General features: G+C 46.7%; 1 protein-coding gene and 1 long non-coding RNA gene across 2 annotated transcripts in view; both read right to left on the bottom strand.

Annotated features, from left to right (window-relative positions):
• Positions 1-26,905, bottom strand: part of LOC103348262 (uncharacterized) — a 47,279-nt gene that overhangs the window by 20,085 nt on the left and 289 nt on the right. The window lies entirely within an intron of this gene.
• On the bottom strand, positions 12,403-13,789 carry LOC100357307 (prothymosin alpha). The gene is made up of 2 exons (XM_089308736.1): positions 13,775-13,789; positions 12,403-13,017 (listed from the first exon to the last, which is right to left on the bottom strand). The coding sequence occupies exons 1-2, from the start codon at positions 13,787-13,789 to the stop codon at positions 12,529-12,531; spliced, it is 504 nt and encodes a 167-aa protein (XP_089164862.1). The 3' UTR covers positions 12,403-12,528.

The raw sequence follows: 26,905 nt of genomic DNA, 5'->3' as shown, positions 1-26,905 counted from the left end.
AATAAATAAATCTTTGAAAAAAAGTTAATCCAAGGGCCAGCACTGTGAAATAGTGGGCTAAGCCTTGACTTAGAGTGCTGGCATCCCATATGGGGGCCAATTCTAGACCAGGCTGCTCCTTTTCCCATCCAGGTCTCTATGGCTTGGGAAAGCAACAGATGATGGCTCAAGTGCTTGGGACCCTGCACCCACGTGGGAGACCTGGAAGAAGCTCATGGCTCCTGGCTTCCGCCTGGCCCAGCCCTGGCTGTTGTAGCCATTTTGAGGGTGAACCAGTGAATGGAAGACCTCTCTGTCTCCTCTCTCCAACTGTGCCTTTCAAAATAAATAGAATAGGGGCCGGCGCCGTGGCTCACTTGGCCAATCCTCCACCTGAGGTGCCGGCATCCAATATGGGTACCAAGTTCTAGTCCAGGCTGCTCCTCTTCCAGTCCAGCTCTCTGCTGTGGCCCAGGAAGGCAGTGGGGGATGGCCCAAGTGCTTGGGCACCTGCACCCACGTGGGAGACCAGGAGGAAGCACCTGACTCCTGGCTTTGGATCCGCGTAGTTCTGGCCGTAGTGGTCATTTGTGGGGTGAACCAACAGAAGGAAGACCTTTCTCTCTGTCTCTCTCTCTCACTCTCACTGTCTAACTCTGTCAAATAAATAAATAATAAATCTTAAAGAAAATCCAATGCACAAAAAGTAAATGGAAACTAAATTAAATGTAAGGTTTTTTGTTTGTTTGTTTGTTTGTTTGTTTTTTACAGGCGGAGTGGATAGTGAGAGAGAGAGAAAGGTCTTCCTTTGCCATTGGTTCACCCTCCAATGGCCGCCATGGCCGGCGCGCTGTGGCCGGCGCACCGTGCTGATCCGAAGGCAGGAGCCAGGTGCTTCTCCTAGTCTCCCATGGAGTGCAGGGCCCAAGCATTTGGGCCATCCTCCACTGCACTCCTGGGCCACAGCAGAGAGCTGGCCTGGAAGAGGAGCAACCGGGACAGAATCCGGCGCCCCGACCGGGACTAGAACCCGGTGTGCCGGCGCCGCTAGGTGGAGGATTAGCCTAGTGAGCCGCGGCGCCGGCCTAAATGTAAGTTTTGAATGTACATTCCCAGCACTTAGCAAAGTGTTAAAAGTTAGGTAGATATACAAAGACTGTTGGTTGAATGAGTCAAATTTAGAATAAAAGAGATAAAGGCAAAAAATTCAGGTGCTGATGCTGTGGTGTAGCCGGTAAAGCCACTGCCTGCAGTGCAGCATCCCATGTGGGCACCGGTTCGAGTCCTGGCTACTCCACTTCCAAACCAGCACTCTGCTGTGGCTTGGGAAGGCAGTAGAAGATGGCCCAAGTTGTTGGGCCTCTACACACACATGGGAAACCTGGAGGAAGCTCCAGGCTCCTGGCTTTGGATCGACCCAGCTCTGGCAATTGTGGCCATTTGAGGAGTGAATCAGCGGATGCAGGACCTCTCTCTCTGCCGCTGCCTCTCTGTTTCTCTGCCTTTCAGATAAATAAATAAATCTTTAAAAATTACTAAAAATTCAAACAAGTTAAATATAAGTTTAATAATGCCAATTTTAATTACAATAGGAAAAAACATCCTTTAGCTTTGTCCACTGAAAACTCCTATGTGGCAATGAATGTCCCTTTCACTGAGATGGTGATTTCTAAATGCCATTGCCCATTAAAAGGAACCAGGATGTTTTGGAGGAAGGATTGATTCCAAGCCTGGAGCAGGAAATACACAAATCTAGCCTCAAATATTTTGTCATCCCAGAAAACAAAGATCATATAAAAGACTATTAAAGTATCAAAAGGATCCAAGAATCAAACATTGAGCCATTACAAACTATGGGGCAGGCGTTTAGCACGGAAATAAAGATGCCACTTGGGACACCCAGATCCCATGTCAGAGTGCCTGGGTTCAAGTCCTGGCTATGCTTCTAATTCCAATTTCCTGCTAACGCAGAGTCTGGGAAGTAGCAAGTAATGACTCAAATAATTGCCACCCATAAGCAATGCCCAAATTGAGTTCCCAGCTCTTGACTTCAGTCTGGCCCAGCCTTGGCTGGGAGTGAACCAGCAGGTGGAAGATCTCTCTTTGCCCTTTAAATAAATGGAAACAAAGAAATAAAAATATAAGATACGTTAAAATCCATGTGCTCATACCCTTTTTTATTTAATTAAAACCACAATGAAAAACAATATGACAGTTCTTCAAAAACTGAAACACAGGGAGGGGTATACACTTGGCCTACCATTTAAGACGCTGGTTAGGAAATGTACCATATCAGACTACCTGGCAGTGAACCCCTACACAAACTCCTGATCCCAGCATCCTGCTAATGCAGACCCTGGAAAGCAGTGGTAATGGCTCAATTAGTGGGGTTCCTGCTATCCATATGGGAAACTCACATCGAGTTTCTGGCTCCCAGTGTTGACCCCCTAGACAGTCAATGCAGGCATCTGGGGAATGAACCACAGAATTAGGTTCTCCATCTGTCTGCTTCCCAAATAAATTCTAGGAAAAAAATTTAAAAAGAAACAAAATGACCATATGATCTACCAACTCCACTTCTGGGTATATGCTACGATTAAACATGATTTAAGAGCCAGCACTGTGGTGTAGGGGGTAAAGCTGCCACCTGCAGTGCCGGCATCCCATATGGGTGCCAGTTCAAGTCCCAGCTGCTCCACTTCCAATGCAGCTCTCTGCTATGGCCTTGGAAAGCAGTGGAGGATGGCCCAAGTCCTTAGGCTCCTGTACTCACGTAGGAGACCCAGAGGATGATCCTGGCTCCTGGCTTTGGATGGGCCCAGCTCCTCCTGCTGATTCAGACCTTGGGAGACAGCAGTGTTGGCTCAAGTGATTGGGTTCTTGACACTCATGTGGGAGATCTGGTTTTAGCCCAGCTCAGAGCCATTGTGGGTATTTGGGGAGTAAACTAGCAGATCGGAGCTCTAATAATTTTTTAAATAAATAAGCAAATAATTCATCATTTTTAAAGAGTGTAGAGGATTTATCCTATTGGGATTTCTAGGAGGTAGGTCTAGAGGGAGGTCCTTAGGTCACTGCAGCATTGTGGTGTATTGGGTTAAGCTGCTGCCATAATGCCGGCATCTTATGTGGGTGCCAGTTAAAGTCCCAGCTGCTCCACTTAGGATCCAGTTCCCTATTAATGTGCCTGGGAAAGCAATGGAAGATGGTCCAAGTGCTTGGGCCCTTGCACCCACAGGGAAGACCCATCTGAGGCTCCTGACTTTGGCCTGGCCCAGCCCAGCCCTAGCAGTTGAGTCCATGTCAGGAATGAACCAGCAGTTAGACGATCTTTCTCTTTGTCTCTCTGTCACTCTGCCTTCTGAATAAATAAATAAATAAATAAATGGAAGGAGGAAGAGGAGGGGGGAGGGGAAAAGGAGAAGGAGAAGGGGGTTGTTCCTGGACAGCACTGGTCATAAAAGCCAAGTTGGTCCCGGTTGCTGTCTCTGCTTCCTGACTCATCATGTGACCCTTCCTCTGTGCATATTCTGCCATCCTCTGCCCTCATCAAACCCCAGGCCAACGGGGCCACTCAATCTTAAGACTGTAAAACTCTAAAACCATGAGCTGAAATCAGCTTCCTCCTTCCTGGGTAGCTTGTTTAGATATTTAGTTGCACCAATACAGTGACATCCAAAAGAACTGAAAGCACTGACATTTGTACTTCCATGTTCATAGCAGCATTATTCACTCATAACAGTTAAAAATTGGAGCAACTCTAATTTACATTAGGGAAGAATGGATGAACAAAATGTGGTACAGAGCCGGAACTGTGGCAAAGCAGGTTAAACCACCACTTGCAATACTCGCATCCCATATCAGAGCACCAGTTCCAGTCCCGGCTTCTCTGCTTCCTGTCCATCTCCCTGCAAATACACCTGGGAATGCAGTGGCTGGTGGCCTAAGTTTTTGGGCTGCTGATTCCCACATGGGAAAACCGGATGGAGTTCCAGGCTCCTGGCTTCAGCCTGGCCCAGGCTCACCTGTTGTAGTCATCTGGGAAGTGAACCAGTAGATGGAAGATTGCTCTCTCTCTCTGTCTCTCTGCCTTTCAAATAAATGAAAACCAAATTCTTTTTAAAAATGTAGTAAACACATACAATGGAGTATTATTCAGCCTTTAAAAAGAATGAAGTTTTGGGGACAGTGCCATGGCTTGGCTGGTAAAGCCACCACCTGTGGTGCTGGCATCCCATATGGGTGCTAGTTCAAGTCCTGGCTGTTCCACTTCTGATCCAGCACCTGACTAATGGCCTGGGAAAGCAGTAGAGGATAGCCCAAGTGCTTGGGCCCCTGCATCCACATGGAAGACCCAGAAGAAGCTCCTGGCTCCTGGATTCAGCTTGGGCCAGCCATGGCTGTTGTGGCCTTTTGCGTAGTGAACCAGCAAATGGAATATCTCGTGCTCTCTCTGTTTCTGTTCTCTCTTTCACTCTCTGTAACTCTGCTTTTCAAATAAATAAATAAATCATACAAAATAATTAAGTTTTTATACATGCTACAATATAGATTAATCTTAAAAATATGCTGAGTGAAATAAGACAGACACAGAAAGACAAATATTGTTTAACTTCTTTTAAAGAATCTAAAATGAAGGCCGGTGCCGCGGCTCACTAGGCTAATCCTCCACCTAGCGGCGCGGCACACCGGGTTCTAGTCCCGGTCGGGGCGCCGGATTCTGTCCCGGCTGCCCCTCTTCCAGGCCAGCTCTCTGCTGTGACCAGGGAGTGAGTGGAGGATGGCCCAAGTGCTTGGGCCCTGCACCCCATGGGAGACCAGGATAAGTACCTGGCTCCTGCTGTCAGATCAGCGCGGTGCACCGGCCACAGCACACCGGCCGCGGCGGCCATTGGAGGGTGAACCAACAGCAAAGGAAGACCTTTCTCTCTGTCTCTCTCTCTCACTGTCCACTCTGCCTGTCAAAAAAAATAAATAAACAAACAAACAAACAAACAAAAAGAATCTAAAATGAGCCAGTGCCATGGCTCACTAGGCTAATCCTCTGCCTGCGGCACCGGCACCCCGGGTTCTAGTCCCGGTTGGGGCGCCAGTTCTGACCCGGTTGCTCCTTGCTCCTCTTCCAGTCCAGCTCTCTGCTGTGGCCTGGGAATGCAGTGGAGGATGGCCCAAGTCCTTGGGCCCTGCACCCGCATGAGAGACCAGGAGGAGGCGCCTGGCTCCTGGCTTCAGATTGGCACAGCGTGACAGCCGTAGCAACCATTTGGGGGGTGAACCAACAGAAGGAAGACCTTTCTCTCTGTCTCTCACTAACTCTGCCTGTCAAAAAAAAAAAAAAAAAAAAGAATCTAAAATGGCGGGGCCAGTGCTGTGACACAGTGGAAGGTTAAGCTGTGTCTGTGATGCCAGCATCCCATTTGGCCACTGTTTATCCAGTTCCCTGATAACATACCTGGGAAAGCGGTGGCAGATGTCTCAAGTGCTTGGGCCCCTGCACTCATGTGGGAGACGAAGCTCCTGGCTTCAGCTTAAAAAAATAATCTAGAATGGGGGTGCAGCAGCTTAAGCAGCTGCCTAATGATTCATCCAATATGATCACTGGTTCAAGCCCTGGCTGTTCCAGATCTGATTCAGTTCCCTGCTAATGCACCTAGGAGAGCAGTGGAAGATGAGCCAAGTGCTTGGGCTTCTGCCACCCACATGAGAGACTCAGATAAAGTTCCTGACTCCTGGTTTTAGCTTGGCCTAGCTCTGGCCATTGCAGTCATCTGGGAGAGAACCAGCAGATGGACACACTCTTGCTCTCTCTGTAGCTCTGCCTTTCAAAAAACAAAAACAAAAACAAAACAACAACAAAGAACTCCAAGCTGGCCTTGTGACTGCTTTGACTAAGAACAGAGCAGAAGCAAAGCTGTGCCAAATCTAGGTCAGACAAGCCCTTAAGAAGGCTGGCAGCTTTGATTTTATTGTTTTAAAGGCAAGCCACCATGCAAATAAGCCTGAGCTAGATTAATGATGGATAAGAGACCACATGGAGAGAGAGAGAGAGAGAACCACAGCACCACAACCAACAGCTAGCACTGAGGGAGACCACCTTAGACCTTCCATCCCCGGCTGAGTTCCCAGCTGAATGTAGTTGCATGAGTGAGCCAGGTGACACCACACGGAATAACAAGAACTAATGAGTTATTGTTTTTAAGTCAGTAAATTTGGGAGGGATTTGTTACACCACAATAGCTAACTGAAACAGGGCTTGCACACTCATTTGGAGAATACACTATTTCATCAGATTCTCCAAAACAATTACAACTACTAATCTAGAGGGATGAAATACCCAAAGTCCTTTAGGAAATCTCTTATAAACATGGTTTTATAACATTTTTGTTAGGTATGGAAGCAGTGTGTTTAAGATTACAGTCTTTTGCCCCATGTAAGTAGAGTATGACTATTGAATTTGGCTGTCAAATGCAAGGTCATATGGTTTAGGAATATAATGGGAATGGCAACCTAAAATGAAAAATGAGATATCTGATGGGCCATTCTGCCTCTACTTTAAAGCAAGTTTAGGTAGCATTCGAGGGCCAGACCAAAATTCTGATATTTATTTATTAGTGTTTTTAATTTACTTTTTAAAAAGATTTGTTTATTTACTTGAGAGGCAGAGTTACAGATGGGGAGAGGGAGAGACAGACAGAGAGAGAGAGAGATCTTCCATCCATTGGTTCATTCCCCAAATGGCAGCAATGGCTGGAGCTGGGTCGATCTGAAGCCAAGAGCCAGGAGCTTCTTCCAGGTCTCCCATGTAGGTGCAGGGGCTCAAGCACTTGGGCCATCTTCTACTGCTTTTCCAGGCCATCAGCTGGATTGGAAGTGGAGCAGCCGGGACTTAAACCCTGGGTCATTTAGTATGGCCCGGGCTGCAGAAAGAGGCTTAAACTACTATGCCGCAGCACTGGCCCTATTTATTATTTTTTAAAACATTTATTTATTTATTTATTTGAAAGGCAGAGCTAGAGAAAGAGTCTGGGAGAGATAGATCTTTCATCTTCTGGTACACTCTTCAGATAGCCACAATGGCCAGGGCTTGGTCAGACCAAAGTCAGGAGCCAAAAGCTTCATCCAGGTCTCCCACGTGGGTCACAGGAGACCAAACACTTGGGCCATCTTCCACTGCTTTTCCCTCATCATTAGAAGGGTGTTGGAGAGGCTGGCACTGTGGAATAGTGGGCTAATCTGCTGTCTCCAGTGCCAGCATCCCATAAGGGCTCCAGTTCAAGTCCTGGCTGCTCTACTTCCAATCCAGTGCCCTGCTATTGTGCCTGGGAAAGCAGTGGAGAATGGTTCAAGTGCTTGGACCCCTGCATCCAAGCGGAAAACCTGGAGGAAGCTCCTGGTTCCTGGCTTTGGCCTGGCCCAGCCCTGGTGGTTGCAGCCATCTGGGGAGTGAACCAGCAGATGGAAGATCTGTCTCTCCCTGTCTCTCTCTAACTCTGCCTTTCAAATAAATAAATTAATGTTTAAAAAATTATAAATAGGGCTGACCTCTCCCTCTCTCTGTAACTTTTTTTCAAATAAGTGAATAAACCTTCAAAAACAAGCAGAAAAAAAATGGGAGCTGGAACAGAAGTGAATCAGCTGGGACTCTAACTGGCACTCAAATGGTATGCAAGCATCACAGGCAGCAGCTTAACCCACTGTGCCATGACGCCATCCCCCACACCAAAATCCTTCACAGAGAAATAGGCATATGAGTATATGAAAATATACACACAAATCTACACACAGAGAAATGAAAAAAAAAAAAAGAAGAAGAAGAAAAGAAAAACCAATCTGAAAATGCAAAGTTCTGTAATACAAAGTGTGGGCAAAATGTAGTTTCATACAAGAACTACCTGAGCGGATTCAATTACCATCACAGTGTGGCCATGGTAGAAAGTGAATTTGAGACTGAAAGCCTCCCTGGAAGAATCTATGTTTTAAAAATGACTGATGGTTGGGGGCCAGTGCTGTGGCTTAGTGAGTAAGGCTGAGGGCTGCAGTGCCAGCATCCTATATGGGTACTGGTTCTGGTCCTGGCTGATCCACTTTTTTTTTTTTAATTAATTAATTATTTTTAAAAGCAGAGTTACAGGGAGGCAGAGACAGAGGGGGGGGTCTTCTGGCTCACTCCCCACTCCCCAGAGGGCCACAATGGCTGTAGCTGTGCTGATCTGCCAGGAGCCTCCTCCAGGTCTCCCAAGCAGGTGCAGGGGTCCAAGGATTTGGGCCATCTTCCATTGCTTTCCCAGGCAATAGCAGGGAGCTGGATTGGAAGTGGAGCAGCCGGGACTAGAACCAGTGCCCATATGGGATGCTGGTGCTGCAGGCCGAGGCTTTAACCTGCTGCGCCACAGCACCAGCCCCCAGAAGTTTTAAAAATATTTACATAGTAGACAGAAGTCCCTGTGGATGATGCTGTATGACACAGTTGACAGTGGCCTCAGGGAACAAGCAGAGGGGTTGGGTGTCTGCCCTCCCACAGCAAACTTCTTCAGCACCCCAAGGCCTGGGTAGGTACTTAGACAATCTGTTTCTTTTGAGCATTATGTTATAAACTGTCTTTGTCCTGATAAGAAAGCTGAAGGTTAAGAATATTTACTACTTAGGAAGCTAAATATGGACTTTTTATCTGGCTAATAAGGCTAAGGTAAAGCTTTAATAGGATCAAATTTAACTATGTTATGTACTCTGTGGTAAATTTCAGATCTTCTCTGTTATGTTTTCTTGATAGATTATATAAAGAAATAAAGATTTTTTTTCTCTGTTTCTCAAACTATTTCACTATAGTGTTAGTGTTGACAATCCTGCAATAAATATAGCCCCTTAACTCTGTGACTTGGGTTAAGTGCACACCTTTTTATTTTTTATCATTTTTTAAACTTTTATTTAATAAATATAAATTTCCAAAGTACAACTTTTAGATTATAGCGGCTTTTACCCCCTATAAAACCTCCCTCCCACCTGCAACCATCCCATCTCCCGCTCCCTCTCCCATCCCATTCACATCAAGATTCATTTTCAATTATCTTTATATACAGAAGATCAATTTAGTACATACTAAGTAAAGATTTCAACAGTTTGCACCCACACAGAAACACAAAGTATAAAGTACTGTTTGAGTACTAGTTATACCGTTAATTCACAGAGAAGAGAAGAGAAGAGAAGAGAAGAGAAGAGAAGAGAAGAGAAGAGAAGAGAAAAGGATTTCTTCTGGATTGAACTTGAAATCTTGTTTATACTTGATATATAGGCTGGGTGTCAAAAAAGTCCTAGTATCTGGGGCCAGTGTTGTGGCGTAGAGGGTGAAGCCACCATCTGTGATGCAGCATCCCATATTAGTGCCAGTTCACATCCTGTCTGCTCCATTTCCAATCTCTCTCTTTGCTAATGATCTGAGAAAAGCAGCAGATCATGGCACAAGTATTTGGGCTCCTGCTATCCACATGGGAGACCTGGAGGAAGCTCCTGGTTCCTGGCTTTAGGCTGGCCCAGACCTGGTTAAGCTATCTGGGGATGGAAGCAGCAGTTGGAAGATATCTCTTTCTCTCTCTCCCTTTGTAACTCTAACTTTCAAATAAATCAATAAATCTTGAAAAATAAAATAAATAGGGGCCAGTGCTGTGGAGTAGTGGGTAGAGCCACTGCCTGCAGTGCCAGCATCCCATATGGGCACCAGTTCCAGTCCTGGCTGCTGCAATACTGATCCATCTCTCTGCTATGGCCTGGGAAAACAGTACAAGATGGCCCTTGGGCCTCTGCACTTGAATGGATTGTGGGAGATCTGGAAGAAGCTCTTGGCTCCTGGCTTCAGATCAGCACAGCTCTGGCCATTGCAGCCATCTGGGGAGTAAACCAGTGGATGAAGATCTCTCTCTCTCTCTCTCTCTGCCTTTGTCTCTAACTCTGCCTTTCAAATAAATAAATAAATAAATTTAAAATGAAATAAAATAAATAAATAAATTTTAAAATCCTGGATATTCCTTAATGATGCTTTGTTAGTTTTACAAGTTTCTTTGTAGCTGATGTTAGTTAGCATGTTCTAATTACACTTTTAGGTAGGAACTTCCCCAAATCATTATTTATTTTATTTATTTGAAATACTTTGTAGCAATGAGTCAAGAAACAATTTCCTTAAAAATCACATCAAAGGTGCTAAGCAAATGTCTAATCTGCAACTGTTAGCTTGGGTAACTCTCATTGTTTTTGTAAAGAGCAAAAATATTTTATTCCTCCAGAAACCTTTTATCTAAGGAATACAAACTTCATGCATTTTAGCAAGTAAAACTTTAGGGACATAATGATTCTTTCCACCATACCCGCCCTCCCACCTGCAACTCTCACCCCTCTTCCTCCTCCCTCTCCTATTCCCATTCTTATTTTTTTTTTACTAAGATCAATTTTCCATAACTTTATACACATATGATTAACACTACACTAAGCAAAGAGTTCAAAAAATGTTCCTCTACAGTCGAGAGAAGGTAAAAATCTTAATATTGTCATAGGAGTATATGATTTAGGCAACATGGTGTTTATTTTTATTTTTTTAAGATTTTTAAAAAAGATTTATTTATTTATTTTATCTGAAAGTCAGAGTTAACAGAGAGAAAAGGAGAGGCAGAGAGAGAGAAAGAGGTCTTCCATCTGCTGGTTCACTCCAATTGGGTGCAGTGGCTGAAGCTGTGTTGATCCGAAGCCAGGAGCCAGGAGCTTCCTCTAGGTCTCCCACATGGGCGCAGGGGCCCAAGTACTTGGGTCATCTTCTACTGCTTTCCCAAGCCATAGGAGAGCGCTGGATCAGAAGTGGAGTAGCCAGGATTCGAACCGGCACCCATATGGGATGCAGCACTGCAGGTGGCGGCCTTATCCGCCACACCACAGTGCCAGCCCCAACATGGTGTTTGATAATAGCATCTTCGAGGGGCCCGCGCTGTGGTTCAGCGGGTTAACGCCCTGGCCTGAAGCGCTGGCATCCCATATGGGTGCCGGTTTGAGACCCGGCTGTTCCACTTCCCATCCAGCTCTCTGCTATGGCCTGGGAAAGCAGTAGAAGATGGCCCAAGTCCTTGGGCCCCTACACCTGCGTGAGAGACCTGGAAGAAGCTCCTGGCTTCAGATCAGCACAGTTCTGGCCATTGCGGCCAATTGGCACTGCAGATGGAAGACCTCTCTCTCTCTCTGCCTCTCTTCTCTCTGTGTAACTCTTTCAAATAAATAAATCTTTACAAAAAAATAGCATCTTTGAGAACTCTGTGAAAGAGATGACATTTTAGCATTTTTAGCATTTCCTTCTCCTGTACTGGTCACTCTCAAGCCAATCCAATACCCTCCCATACCCAATTCTTATTTTTTTTAATCCAAATCTTTACTTCCTACCAATAATCTACCAGTAGCTACAAAAATAGTTGCTGATCCCTTAAGATGCAATCTTCCTGTAAATTACAGCATTTAAACAGGAAATTTTTAGAAACTAAAAAAGCAACTTCTAAAGAACTCTCTAGGAAAAGTTTCAAGCACCATCTCAAAGTTGATGATATTTTGGGTAGCTATTTTAAGTATCCTGAGTCATTAAAGGCAGTGACTCACACTTTATCCTTTTTTTTTTTTTTTTTTTTTTTTTTTTAAATCAACAGCTTTACTGAAATCTAATTCAGGGAATGGTGTTGTGGTGCACCAAGTTCGGCTGCCAACTAGGACACTAGCACCCCATACCAGATTGCCACTTCTAGTCCTTGCTGCTCTGCTTCTGATCCAGCTTTCTGCTAATGCAACTGAGAAAGCAGCAGGAAATGGCCACCCTCTTGGGAGACTGGGATGGCGTTCCTTGCTCCTGGCTTCAGCCTGGCCCAGCTCTGGCTATTGCAGCCATTTAGGAAATGAACCAGCAGATGAAAGATCTCTGTCTCTCCTTTTCTGTTGCTTTGCTTTTCAAATAAATAAATCCTTAAAAAAAAAAAAAAAAAAAAGGATGGGGCCGGCTCTGTGGCGCAGTGGGTTAACACCCTGGCCTGAAGTGCCTGCATCCCATATCGGCGCCGGTTTGAGAAACCACTGCTCTACTTCCTGTCCAGCTCTCTGCTATGGCCCGGGATAGCAGCAGAAGATGGCCCAAGTCCTTGGGCCCCTGCACCCATGTGGGAGACCCTGAAGAAGCTCCTGGCTCCTGGCTTCGGATCAGCGCAGCTCTGGCCGTTGCAGCCATCCGGGGAGTGAACCATCGGATGGAAGACCTTTCTCTCTCTCTGCCTCTCCTCTCTCTGTGCAACTCTGACTTTCAAATAAATAAATCTTTTTTTTTTTTTCCTTTTTAAAGTACTTTTAAGAAAGAAAGCAGGGCCTGGAGTTTGGTGCTGTCCCTCCCCTGTTGCGAATTCACTGGGTTTGTGGGCGTGAGCGCTGCATCCGCAGGGGCGCGGCTGGCCTCTACTCGGAGGTGACCACATTGGGGGAGACGGGAGTGAGGGTGGAAGGTCACGGCGGCCTCGGGTTCACAGGTGCCTTCTGCCTTGCGGTCTAGTCATCCTCATCGGTCTTCTGCTTCTTGGTGTCCACGTCGTCCTCCTCGTCATCCTCAGCTGCCCGCTTGCCTGTAGCCGCCTCGGCCTCCTCGTCTTCGTCTCCGTCCTCTTCCTCACCATCGCCCTCTTCCTCCTCCTCTTCCTCCTCGCCACCTTCCTCCTCTTCCTGGTCTACCTCGTTGTCCGCCTCCTGCTCCCTGTTCTCCTCATTGGTGTTGCCGTTGGCGGGGGCGTCTCTCCCATTCTCCGTCTCCTCCACCACTTCCTTCTTCTCTTTCAAGTCCTTGGTGGTGATCTCGGAGCTGGTGTCCACGGCCGTGTCGGATATGGTGGGGCACGCCGGGGATCCGAGGCAGCGGACTCGAGAGAAAGCGGCGTTCGGGGGCTCTGGCGAGGCGGCGGCAGCGGAGGCGGCTGCGGCGAGCGGGGAGCCGGGCCCGGGAACAATGCAAAGATGGCTTTTCAGAGCAGCCAGTAAATAAATCTTTTTTTAAAAAAAGGAATATTACAATATATAGGTGGCTTATAGCTTTCCTGTTTCTTCTTAATTCACTCAAATAGATGTGCTGTGAAAATACTTCTATTTCAGTGATCCAGATTGTTCTATCACTAGAACATGAAATTTTAGAATACAGCAATTTCTTTGTATGGTTAATGGAGACATAATTCACATACCATAAAATCCACTCTGTAGTATTTGTTTAATTTACAGGCTTTTAGTATATTCAGCAAGTTGTACAACTATCACTACTATCTAATTCCCAGAATTTATTCTCATAATTCTACTAAAACTTCAAACTCTATAACCATTAGTAGTCACTCCCCATTAACCCCTCATTGAGCCCATGGTATATACTAAACTTTCTATGGATTTACCTGTTTTGGACATTTTATATGAACGAGTCAAACAATTTGTAGCTTCTTTTTGTTATTATTTTCTTTTAAAGAAGACATATTTACTAATTTACTTGAAAGGCAGTTACACAGAGAGAGATTTTTCCATTTGCTGGTTCACTCCCCAAACAGCTGCAATGGCCAAGGCTGGGCCAAATCAAAGCCAAGAGGCAGAAGCTCCACCCAGGTCTCCCAAATGGGTACCAGGGCCCAGGGACTTGGGTCATCTTCCACTGCTTTCCTAGGTGCATTAGCAGAGAGCTGGAGCAGAAGTGGAGCAGGCAGGACTCAAATCAGAGCCCATATGGCTTAATCTGCTGTACTACAGTGCTGGTCACTATGCCTACCATTTTCAAGTTCATCGTTGAAGCATGCATTAGTTTTCATTTCTTTTTTATTGTCAATTAGTATTTTATTAAATTGATAAACAGTACATTTTTTCTTTTTTCTTTTTTTTGGACAGGCAGAGTTAGACAGTGAGAGGGGCAGAGAGAAAGGTCTTCCTTCCGTTGATTCACCCCCAAATAGCCGCTACAGCCGGCACGCTGAGCCGATCCGAAGCCAGGAGCCAGGTGCTTCCTCCCGGTCTCCCATGTGGGTGCAGGGCCCAAGCACTTGGGCCATCCTCCACTGCCTTCCCGGGCCACAGCAGAGAGCTGGACTGAAAGAGGAGCAACTGGGACAGAATCTGGTACCCCAACCAGGACTAGAACCTGGGGTGCCGGTGCCACAGGCAGAGGATTAGCCTAGTGAGCCGCGGTGCTGGCTAGCAGTACATTTTCTTTACCTGTTCACCAATTGATCAGTTGTTTCTACTTCTTGGCTATTATGAATCATGCTACCATGAACATTCATATACAAGTTTTTGCGTGGTCATGTTTTCACTGACAGTAAGTATATACCTAGAAGTGGAACTGTTGAATTAAACAGTAGCTCTGTTTAGCATTTTGTGAAACTGCCAAGTTGTTTTCCAAAATGGCTGCCCCATTTACATCCTAGTAGTAGTGTATGAAGGTTCCAAATGCTTAACTTTTTTTTTTTAAGATTTATTTATGTATTTGAAAGTCAATGTTATACGGAGAGAAACGGAGAGGCAGAGAGAGAGGTCTTCCATCTGCAGGTTCACTCCCCAATTGGCTAACAGCCAGAGCTGTGCTGATCTGAAGCCAGGAACCAGGAACTTCCTCTAGGTCTCCCATGCAGGTACAGGGGCCCAAAGACTTGGGCCATCTTCTGCTGCTTTCCCAGGCTACAGTAGAGAGCTGGACCGGAAGTGGAGCAGCCAGGACTCGAACTGGTGCTCATAAGGGAAGCTGGCTCTGCAGGTGGCATCTTTACCCGCTTTACCACAGTGCCGGCCCCCAAATGTTTAACTTTATTTTTATTTATTTATTTATTTATTTATTTATTTATTTTTTTGACAGGCAGAGTGGACAGTGAGAGAGAGAGACAGAGAGAAAGGTCTTCCTTTGCCGTTGGTTCACCCTCCAATGGCCACCGCGGCTGGCGCGCTGCGGCCGGCGCACCGCGCTGATCCGATGGCAGGAGCCAGGAGCCAGGTGCTTTTCCTGGTCTCCCATGGGGTGCAGGGCCCAAGCACCTGGGCCATCCTCCACTGCACTCCCTGGCCACAGCAGAGAGCTGGCCTGGAAGAGGGGCAACCGGGAGCAGTATCCGGCACCCCAATCGGGACTAGAACCTGGGGTGCCGCCGCCACAGGCAGAGGATTAGCCTAGTGAGCCGCGGCGCCGGCCCAAATGTTTAACTTTAAAAAGAGGCTGGCGCCGTGGATCACAAGGCTAATCCTCCACCTGTGGCGGCGGCACCCCAGGTTCTAGTCCCGATTGGGGTGCCGGATACTGCTCCCGGTTGCTACTCTTCCAGTCCAGCTCTCTGCTGTGGCCTGGGAGGACAGCGGAGGATGGCCCAGGTACTTGGGTCCCTGCACCCGCATGGGAGACCAGGAGGAAGCACCTGGCTCCTGGCTTCGGATTGGCACAGTGCCAGCCGTGGTGGCCAATGGGGGAATGAAACAACGGAAAGAGGACCTTTCTCTCTGTCTCTCTGTCACTGTCTATAACTCTACCTGTCAAATAAAAATTAAAAAAAAAAAAAGATTTACTTATACTTTCTCCTAAAGTTTCATAGTTTTAACTATCACATTAGGTCTAGGATCTATTTGGGGTTAATTTTTGCATATGTGTAAGGAAGGGATCTGTACTCATATTAGGATGCTCCAGACAGATGGAGCCAGTATGACAGATATATAGGTAGATATAAATAGAAAGATATACTCATGGATATAAGAGGAAAACAACTTCCCATCAATACTGATAAAGTGGTAGTCTTGGTGACATGACATAGGGATGTGCAGGTGGTGATCCACTGGAGGAGAGGCAGCTGGCAGGAAGAGGCAGAGGATAGGGGAGACTTCCAGGATGGGTTTTAAAGTGAGGAGGGGGGGCGGTGCCATGTGGGTAAAGCTGTCACCTGCAATGCTGGCATTCCACACGGGTGCCAGTTCCATATGAGTCCCAGCTTCTCCACTTCTGATCCAGCTCCCTACTAATGTGCCTGAGAAAGCAGCAGAAGATGGTTCAAGTGCTTGGGCCCCTGAACCCAAGTGGGAGACCTGGAAGAAGCTCCAGACTCCTGGCTTTGGGTCAGCCTAGCTCCGGCTGTTGCGGCCACCTGCAGAATAAACCAGCAGATGAAAGACCTCTCTCTCTCTGCCTCTCTGTAACCCTGCCTTTCAAATAAATAAATAAACATTTTAAAAAAATAAAAATAAAAGAGGAGGAACTTTCCAGGCTCTGAACAGCACAGCAAAGGTTTAGGGGAGTGCTTGGTTGTGCTGGGGGGTTTGGGTGGCACTATTACAGGGAAAACAGAAGCAAAGAAAGGTGACCTCGGTTCCTATCTCATGTGGAAGAATTTCCATGTGGACATGGTTTATTTAAGGCAGAAACCTCCTGCTGCAGCAGCCAGGAGGGAGGCCTCTAAGAGTCAGACCTGAGAAACTGGTAGAGGTGGAGTCTTTTAAGCACAGTTCAGGGAATAATCAATTAAAGGGCAGGGACAAAACCCATCAGAGAGCCAGAGTTCTAAATCCATCTAGCCTGCACAGAATAAAACCAAAAGGCCATCAGAAGGGTGGGACAGGTAACTTTGTGTTCTCAGGGTAAAACCAGAAACTCAGAAGAGTGAGACAGGTACTTTTGTCTTGCTAAAAACAGTTTCTGGTGGAAGAGGGGGGAGGAGTAAGCACTCTTAAAGGGACTCCCCCTTTCCTCATTCCAACCAGGACCTGACCTGAATTCCTATCAGGCCACCTGTCACAGCACAAGGGAGCCTGGGAGGCAGAGATCCTATGGAGTGGGGCTGAGGAGGCCAGTACTGGCCACATTATGAAGATGTGTGAGTATTACGTGCCACTTCCCACCTTCAGTCCCCTGCCAGAGGCTCTGCTTATGGGGTGACCCTGCTGGGAACTTCAGAGCCTTCTGCCCTGTCCCTAGGAGGCAGACTGCTGGCTCTTCTCCTCAGGCTTCTTACAGGCATTTATTGTACTCCTAGATAGTGCCCACTCATTGTGGCCACCTCTGAGCCAAGACTGATGGGATGGGCACTCCTCCCACGACTGCCCTACACCCAGTGGTCTCCACTTTTGCCAGGTGCAGAACTCAAGAGTCTCACACCCTTGACAACGCTCAGGGCCTCACAGCTGAAGGAGTCTGGAATCAGATGGGCCTCAGTGCAACCCCAACAGTGTGCACTCTGAGGACGTGGCCTGCTAAGGCTGCTAATGGCCTGGACCAGCCCTGGATGCTATGGACATTTGGGGAGTGAACCAGTGACCAACAGAGGGAAAAAAAATCTCTCTTGCTCTGCCTTCCAAATAAATAAACTTAAAAAATAAATAAATAAAAAGCTGACAAGATAGCAAGGAACCTTTAACATGGATTCCATTTCTCTACAGCCCTATAGGTGGTTAGGGTAGAATGTGAAGTTGAGACCCCATCAAGGTGAGAAGTATAAGAGACCCACTGCCTCAAACAGTTGAGACTCCGAAGGGCTAAACCTTCAAAGCAAGGGTGAGCCAAAAGCAGATCTACCCCAACCTGTCTTCCAGAGGACTGAAATAAGAATGGTCTTGATGGGAGCGGGTAAAAGAAAGAAAAATAATACCTAAGAAATGGTCAAAACAAGCTGAATTTTCAGGGAATTGCAACACTAATTCATACAATCTGGGTCTTTCAAAATTCCTAAACCCACCAAATTCAGTTTAAAGTGAGCCTAGTAGAGTAAGCACTGTGGCACAGCAGGTTGAACCACGGCTTAGAAAACCCATACCCCATATCAGAGTGCCTGGGTTCCAACCCTGTCTCTACTTTTTTTTTTTTTTACAATATTAATTTATTTATTTGAAAGTCAGAATTACAGAGGGAGAGACAGAGAGAGAGAGAGAGACATCTTCCATCAGCTGGTTCGCTCCCTATAAGACTGCAATGGCCAGGGTTGAGCCAGGCCAGAGCCAGGAGCCAGGAGCTTCATCTGGTCTCCATCTGGATGGGGTCCAAACACTTGGGTCATCTTCTGTTATTTTCCCAGGCCATTAGCAGGAAACTGGATCAGAAATGGAGCAGCCAGGACTCCAACCAGCACCCATATGGGATGCCAGCAAAGTGGGCAACAGCTTTATGCACTACACCACAACACTGGCCCTGTGCCTCTACTTCTGACCCAGCTTCCTGTCAGTGCTGGGAGGGAGCAGATAATGGCTCAAGTACTTGGGTCCTGGCTACCCACATGAGAGACCCAGATAGAGTTGAGGGCTTCTGATTTTGACTTGGCTCAACCCTGGCTATTGTAGGCATTTGGGGAATAAGCAATCAGATGGAAGATGGCTCTCTTTCCCTCTGTCACTCTGCCTTTTAAATAAATAAAAACAAATGTCTAAAGTTTTTTAGGAAGAATAGAAATAAAAATATCCTGAAAATAAAATGATCTTCTTAATCTTGAAGAAAAAAAAATAAATCCTCATGTTAGGCATTAAAGAATTTTCTCCACCGGCGCCGCGGCTCACTAGGCTAATCCTCCGCCTTGCAGCGCCAGCACACAAGGTTCTAGTCCTGGTCGGGGCGCCGGATTCTGTCCCAGTTGCCCCTCTTCCAGTCCATCTCTCTGCTGTGGCCTGGGAGTGCAGTGGAGGATGGCCCAATTTCTTGGGCCCTGCACCCCATGGGAGACCAGGATAAGCACCTGGCTCCTGCCTTTGGATCAGCATGGTATGCCGGCTGCGGCAGCCATTGGAGGGTGAACCAATGGCAAAGGAAGACCTTTCTCTCTGTCTCTCTCACTGTCCACTCTGCCTGTCAAAAAATAAATAAATAAAAATAAAAAAATAATTTTCTCCAAAAATCAAAAATTCCCAAGGAAAATGAGGCTTTATAGTAGAAAAAAATTAAATGCACAGGAAGTAAAGTATTCCGAACATCAACTAGTTTTTTTTTTTTTTAAAGATTTATTTATTTACTTGAAAGGCAAATATATAGAGAGATCGAGAGATTTTCCATCTGCTGGTTCACTCCCCAGATGGCTGCAATGGCTGGGGCTAGGCCGGCCAAAGTCAGGAGCCTATAACTCCATCCAGGTCTTCATGTGGGTGGCAGGGACCCAAGTACTTGGAGCATCCTCCACTACTTTCCTAGGCTCATTACCAGAGCTGAATTGGAAGTGGAGCAGCTGGAACTCGAACTAGTGCTCAAATGGGATGTGGGCATCACAGGTGACTCCTTAACCAGCTGTGCCACACCACCAGCCCCTGATCATCAACCAGCTTAAACAACACAGACCACCAGGGGCTTTGGATGTTGGAATAATAAGATCTACACTATAAAATAATTCTGAATTCTATTTTTCAAGAAATAAAAGGCAAGCTTGAAACATCTATAAGAAACAGGTAGCAGGGGGCCAGCATTGTGGCATAATGGGTAAAGCTGCTGCCTGCGATGTCAGTGTCCTATATGGGTGCCAGTTCATGTCCCAGCTGGTCCATTTCTGATTCAGCTCCCTGTTAATGGCCTGGGAAAGCAGTAGAAGATGGCCCAAGTGTTTGGATCCCTGCAACCCACGTGGGGGATCTGGATGAAGTTCCTAGCTCCTGGCTTTGGCCAAACCCAGCCCAGCCATTGCAGCCATCTGGGGAGTGGACCGGCAGATGGAACATTCTTTGTGTATGTGTGTCTATCTGTCTGTCTTTCTCTCTGTAACTCTGATTTAATGAAATTTTTTAAAATCTTAAAAAAAAAATAGGTAGCCAATAATTTTTTTAAATAATTATATTAGCTTCCTAAGGTCTGCCAAACCAACATTACCACACTTAGTAGCTTAAAACAACAGAAATCTGTTCTCTCACAGATCTGGAAACCACAAGTTCTAAACCAAGGAGTCGGTAGGTTTGCTTCTTTCTGAAGACTGAGAGCAAGTCCATTCTTTGTATCTCTGCAAGTTTATGGCAGGTGCTGGCAATCCTTGGCATGCCTTAACTTACAGAAATATCACTCTAGTCTCCGCCACCATCGTCACATGGCCTTCCTCTCTAAACGTCTTCTGCTTTTCCCTCTCTTAGGAGGACACTGCTGTGGTGGGGATACAGTTTTAGTGTGTCCCTCAAACGTCCATGTGTTGGGAGCTTGGTTCTCTGTGTGGCAACACAAAGAGGTTAAAGAACCTTGAAGAGGTGGGGCCTCACGTGAGGTAATTGAGTCACAACAGGTACAGTCCTCAGAGGGATTTATCATGATCTCCAAAATGAGTTAGGTCCATGAAAACAGGCCACTAGAAAGAACACATTGGCCACACTGCAGTCTCTGCTTTCCCACCTAACCATGCTCCTGCCATGACGCCATCTGCATATTGTGATGCAGCCAAGGGAGATCTCACAACGTGCTGAATAATTGGGGTCACCCAGTCCCGGACTCTCAGCCTACCAAATCGTGAGCTAGGGATGGGTGCTTGGCTCAGCAGCAGAGACACTGCTTGAGATGCCTGCATTCCCTATCTGAGCACCAGCTCCGCTCTTAATCCAGCTTCATGCTAATGTACACTCTGGGAGGCAGCAGGTGATAGCTCATATGTACATGAGCTGCCTCCCATGTGAGAGACCTGGATTAAGTTCTGGACTCCTGGCTTTAACTTGGACAGCCCTGGTTATGAATCAGCAGGTGAAAAATCTCTTTGTCTTTCTCTCTCTGTCACTCTGCCTTTCAAATAAATAAGTATCTGAGGGGCTGGGGTTGTTGCATAGTGGTAAGGCTGCCGCATGCAATGTCAAAATCCCATACAGGCGCTGGTTCTCAGCTGTTCCACTTCTGATCCAGCTCCCTACTGATGGTGTAGGAAAGCAACGGAAGATGACCCAAGTGCTTGGGCCCTTGCACCCACATGGGAGACCTGCAAGAAGCCCCTGGCTCCTAGTTTTGGACTGGTTCAGCTCCCGCCATTGCAGCAACTTGGGGATTGAACCAGCAGATAAAAAATCTCTCTATGTTTCTCCCTCTCTGTAACTCTGCCTTTCAAATAAATAAATAATTATTTTTTTTTATTTTTTTTATTTTTTGACAGGCAGAGTAGACAGTGAGAGAGAGAGAGAGAAAGGTCTTCCTTTTGCCGTTGGTTCACCCTCCAATGGCTGCCACGGCTGGCGCGCTGCGGCCAGTGCACTGCGCTGATCCGATGGCAGGAGCCAGGAGCCAGGTGCTTTTCCTGGTCTCCCATGGGGTGCAGGGCCCAAGCACTTGGGCCATCCTCCACTGCACTCCCTGGCCACAGCAGAGAGCTGGACTGGAAGAGGGGCAACCGGGACAGAATCCGGCGCCCCAACCGGGACTAGAACCCGGTGTGCCGGCGCCACAAGGCGGAGGATTAGCCTAGTGAGCTGCAGCGCCAACCCCCTGCAACACTAAAACCCCATATGGGCACCGGTTTGAGTCCCACCTGCTCTACTTCCAATTGAGCTCCTGCTAATGGCCTGGGAAAAGCAGCAGAAGATGGCCCAAGTACTTGGGCCCCTGTACCCACATGGGAGACCAGAAAGAACCTCTTGGCTCCTGGCTTTGGCCTGGCCAAACTCTGGCCATGTCAGCCATCTGAGGAGTGAACCAGTGGGTGGAAGATCTCTCTCTCTCTCTCTCTCTCTTTCCCTCTCTCTCGCTGTAACTTTGACTTTCAGATAAATAAATAAGTCTTTTTTTAAAAAAATCAAGTAAGGGGGCCTGTGCTGTGGCATAGTGGCTTAAGCTGCCACCTGTGGCGCCAGCATCCCATATGGGCACTGTTTTGTATCCTGATTGCTCCCTGCTAATGTGCCTGGGAAAGCAGTGGAATATGGCCCAAGTGCTTGGGTCCTGCAACTACGTGGGAGACCTAGGAGAAGCAGATCAGCGCAGCTCCAGCCATTGCGGCCACTTGGGGAGTGAATCCGAGGATGAAGACCTTTCTCTCTGTCTCTCCCTTTCTCTGTAACTCTACCTCTCAAATAAATAAACAAAATCTGTTTAAAAAATCAAGTTAATGACTACAAATAAACCTAATAACAACAACAAAAGAAGAAGAAATCTACAGAAAAAAATTCTAATGCTTGAGGCAGGCATTAAACCTAGCAGTTAGGGTATGGGTTAATAGCTGGGTTAAGAGCTTGCATCCCAGTAGCTGGTTAAGCTGCTGCCCGTGATTCTAGCACCAGCATCCCAAATGAGTGCCAGTTTGAGTCCTGGCTGCTCTACTTCTGATGCAGTTCCCAATTAATTCACCTGGGAAAGCAGCTCCCACGTGGGAAACCTGTACACAGTTCCAGGCTCTTGGATCTGGCCCGGGCCAGCATTGGCCATTGCAGTCACTGTGAACCAGCAGATGGAAGTTTCTCTGGGTCTCTCCCTCTAGGTAACTCTGCCTTTCAAGTAAATAAGTAAATCTTTAACCAGAGCTTGCACCCTGTATCTGAATGCCTGGGCTTGATTCCCACCCCCAGCTTTGGATTCCAGCTTCTTGGTACAAATACTGGGAAGCAGCAGTGATCGCTCAAATAATTGGATCTCTGCCATCCATATGGGAGACCTGGAATGAGTCTTAAGACTGGCCCAGCCCTAATTATTAGTAAGCTGGCATAGCAGGTGGTGGCTTAACCCACTGTGCCACACTGCAGGCCCTAGACGGAAATATAATTAAAAATGGCTTTCATCAGCCGGCGCCGCAGCTCACTAGGCTAATCCTCTGCCTGCGGCGCCGGCTCACCAGGTTCTAGTCCCGGTTGGGGCGCCGGATTCTGTCCCAGCTGCTCCGCTTACAGTCCAGCTCTCTGCTATGGCCCAGGAGTGCAGTGGAGGGTCGCCCAAGGTCCTTGGGCCTTGCACTCACATGGGAGCCCTGGAGAAGTACCTGGCTTCTGGCTTCGGATCAGTGCGGTGCACCGGCTGCAGCGCGCCGGCCGCGGTGGCCATTGGAGGGTGAACCAACAGTAAAGGAAGACCTTTTTCTCTGTCTCTCTCTCACTGTCCATTCTGCCTGTTTAAAAAAAAAAAAAAGGCTTTAATCAAGCGAGTTATTTCTTTTTATCAGGGAGGAAATCCATTCCAGAAACTCTGACTTCCCTTAATGTTCCATCGGTCAGAACCAGTTCCAATTGCAAAAGAGACTGGGAAAGCAAGTATGTGGCAAAGGGAAATAAGGTTATCTCGATTTGTCCCCCAGAGTTAAATGAATATCCACAGCACAGCAGTTTAAGCTGCTTCTTGGGACGCCCTCCTCCCTTATCAGTGTACTTGGGATCAACCTAGCTTCCTGCTAATGCACCTGGGAAACAGCAAACCATGGGCTAACTACTAAGGTTCCTGCTACTCAGATGGGAAACTCAGATGGAGTTCCAGGCTCCTGGCTTTGGCCTGGTCTAGTCTCAATTGTTGTGGGCATTTGGGGAGCAAACCAGCAGATGGAAGATCTCCCTTTCTGTTGCTCTGCCTTTCAAATAAATAAATAGGGGCCAGCGCTGTGGTGTAGTGGGTAAAGCTGCTGTCTGCAGTGCCAGCATCACATATGGGTGCTGGTTCGAGTCCTGGCTGCTCCACTTCTAATCCAGCTCTCTGCTATGGCCTGGGAAAGCAGTAGAAGATGGCCCAAGGCCTTGGTTCCCTGCACCTGCATGGGAGACCGGAAGAAGCTCCTGGATCCTGGCTTCAGATCAGCGCAGCTCCAGCTGTTGCGGCCAACTGGGGAGTGAAACAGTGGATGGAAGACCTCTCTCTCTCTCTCTCTCTGCCTCTTCTTTTCTCTGTGTAACTCTGACTTTCAAATAAATAAATAAATCTTTTTTTAAAAAAATTAAAAATCTTTTTTTTTTAAATGAGGGGGGATAGGCATTATGGCAAAGTAGATTAGACCACTACTTGGGGATACTAGCATCCCCTACTGGAGCACTTGGGATCAAGCCCCACCTCTGCCTCTGCTTCCCATTAATGTTCTTCAGAGGCAACAGTACTAAGTCCCTATCATCCATGTGAGAGACCTAGCTCCAGGCTCCAGCCTGGTGCTGCCCTGGTTACTGCAGGCATGTAGGGAGTGAGCCAGTGGATGGAAGATCTCTGTCACTCTGCTCTCCAAATAAATGTAAATAAATAAATAAATACTGCTTTAAAAAAAATAGGGTGTGGCATTTTAGAGCAGTGGGTTAAGCTAATGCCTGCAGTGCTAGTACCCCCCCTCTGAGCACCAGTTCTGCTCTCGACTGCTCTGCTTCCAATGCAGCTCCCTGCTAATGCACCTGGGAAAGCAGCAAGTACCTGAGCCCCTGCCACCTACCTGGGAGGTCGGATGGAGTTCTGGACTTCCAGCTTGGGCCTGGTCCAACCCTGGCTATCATGGCCATTTGGGGAGTGAACCAGGGGATGGAAGATCTGTCTCTCTCTCTCTCTCTCTGTCTTTCAAATATATAAAACAAATCTTAAATAAATAAAATACATTAAAAATAGGATTCTCTTAATGAGCGAGAATGGAAGAAAGTGAGGTTAGGAAGGGCAATCGAGTTTTCATTTTGGTGCCCACAAAACGGACTTCCACAGAACAGACATGAAGCCACATAAAGGAAAAAAACTTTAAAACGAGTAAATAAATATACAAAGTAATTTCAGATTCTATCAGCTGTTCAATAATAGGGTGATATGATATAATAAGGTGGTGGGCAAACAGATAAATCTGACAAAATTTAATAATTGGACAAATGAAAGAAAGATGATTCCAAGTTAATATTTATTTCTATTCATAAATAAAGCTTAAGAAAGATAATTAAGGGTTTAAGTCGAAACACTATCCCCTAACAAAGTTATAGCAGAATCTAGTCATATCTGACATCAAAGCCAATAAAGCAGAACAGGAAATGGCGTAGGCAAGCCTGTTAACACTGGAATAAGAACAAAAATCACTCCCCAGGAGCTGTTGATCTTAGTAAATTGTTGCTACTTGTATGTTCTGTTTGTTTGGGGCCAGGAAAATTAACAAAACGCTTTGTAAAACTCTGTGTCTGAATCACAAGATGTAACTACCAACAACAGTTACTGAGGGCTTTGAACAGTAACATATGTAGGGAAGATGGGAGTGGCTCAGACTGCAACACTGGGTTTCCCACTACAGAAAAGACTCAACGCAAATAGTTACAACAAAACAGAGACCTGTCCAATGAAATACAATGTTCCCCCAGTATATAGACTACACTTATGTTAGAGACACAAATAACAACTCCCTTGTCAGTCCTTGAATACAAAGTACATACATGCACAGTATGATAGAGACCCCTGTAAGTTTTACTATGGCTGCAAGCAAGCAAGCAAGCAAGTCACCCTGCTGGTTCAGGTACTCAAGAGGAAGCAAAATAAATTATCACTATTTCATATTTTTCTGGCATAAACATACCAGACTGGGTTCTATTTAAAGATATCTTTCAGTTCTATTACTCTGTGAACCCTGAGGTATCATCAGGGACCTAAAAAGAAACTCAAATACTTCCGCATGCACAGCAGGGGAGTACACAGATAACAAGACCAGCAAAGCCAGTAGTTTTAGGAAGGCATCCAGGGAGACAGAGGGGCCCACAGCAGCAAACCCCTGCAGTGAATGTGCTGCTATTCTGCAGAGAGTCAGGAGGAGGGAGGTGCCTGCTCTGAAATGGCTCTTGTCCAAGGCAGATGGCGACGTGGAGTTCAGCAGTCTGCTTCCCTAGCGTTCATTCCTCCAGTTAAGGAAAGCTAAATACTATTTTCAGTATCCTTTCAAGAACCAGGAAGAGGGGTTAAAGACTAAGAAGTGACAATTTCCAAATTTGTAACTGCCCTCTCTAACCAAGTTTGAAAAGTGTGTGTAAATTGGGGTTTTGAGTCTAAAATCTTTTAAAAGAACTAAAAAAAAATTTTTATGGGAAATAAACAAGAATTTCCAGCTTGCATGCCAGGTTGACATGGGAGTCATGTATCTTTACAAAATGCATGTAGGAATATTAGCAGTGCAAATGTGCTATTTGTCTGCAATCAGAAGGCTTTACCAAGTCTGAATAAGGTAATAAACGGACATGAATTGTGAATTTTTACTGTGTCATGTTCACCTGCTGCAACATGGGGAGGACATCTTGAATAGTTTACCAATAGCACAAGGTTTCTGCTTAACGACGATTTTAAAGCCACGCTGTAGCCCTAACCATCTTAAGGCATTTCCAAAGATTAGCAATGTAGTGTACAATCTTGAAAGAGATTTTCCTGGCGGTGGGGGTGGGGAACTAGTCTGTCCACTCTAACCTGGGTCTCTTGGCCCTAAACTCTAAACAACTGACATAATGCACGACACCTTTTTTTTTTTTTTCTTTCTACAAAATTCTATCAGCACAGGGGATCCGCCCTTCGGAAAACCCTGCAGTGTCAAACGATTTAGCTCCCACCCCCACCCTCAGGTTTCATCTCACTTCTTCAATTCCGCTACCAAATGTTCCAAAGCTGTTTTTTTTTTTTTTTCAACTACCCCCCCCCCTTTTTTTAAAGTCCCTAGGGTAGTGTCCATAAACCTGTGGCTTTAGGTCCAAGCGCGAGGCCTACCCTGCCCTTCTCCCAGCCTCAAATGTCCAGAGCATTGGGTACCACTTTTTCCAGTGGTACTGCTAATCCGCTGCCGGCGAGTGATGATGACACCGAGTCATCACCCAGCAAGGAGCCCAGAAGAGAAAGCTGCAAAACTCACTGACCAACGGCAGCAACAAGAAAATGAGCGGCTGAACCAACCGAACCAGGGGCCGGGGGTCTCTGCGTCCGTCACACGGCCCGGGAGACTCCCATCCCCCACCCCGAAGTCGCCAGGGCCGCCCACCGCAGACTACCGCAGAGGCGCGCGCGGCCGCGGGCCCGGGGACCCGCCCAGAGCGGGCGCGGGGCGCGGGCGCGGGCGCG

The sequence above is a fragment of the Oryctolagus cuniculus genome, chromosome 11 (assembly GCF_051225735.1).
Source record: "Oryctolagus cuniculus isolate XC-2025 breed Fujian yellow rabbit chromosome 11, ASM5122573v1, whole genome shotgun sequence".
In the NCBI taxonomy this organism is placed as follows: Eukaryota; Metazoa; Chordata; class Mammalia; order Lagomorpha; family Leporidae; genus Oryctolagus; species Oryctolagus cuniculus.
Note: the sequence above shows the minus strand (reverse complement) of the source record. Positions and strands in the feature narration are given on the sequence as shown.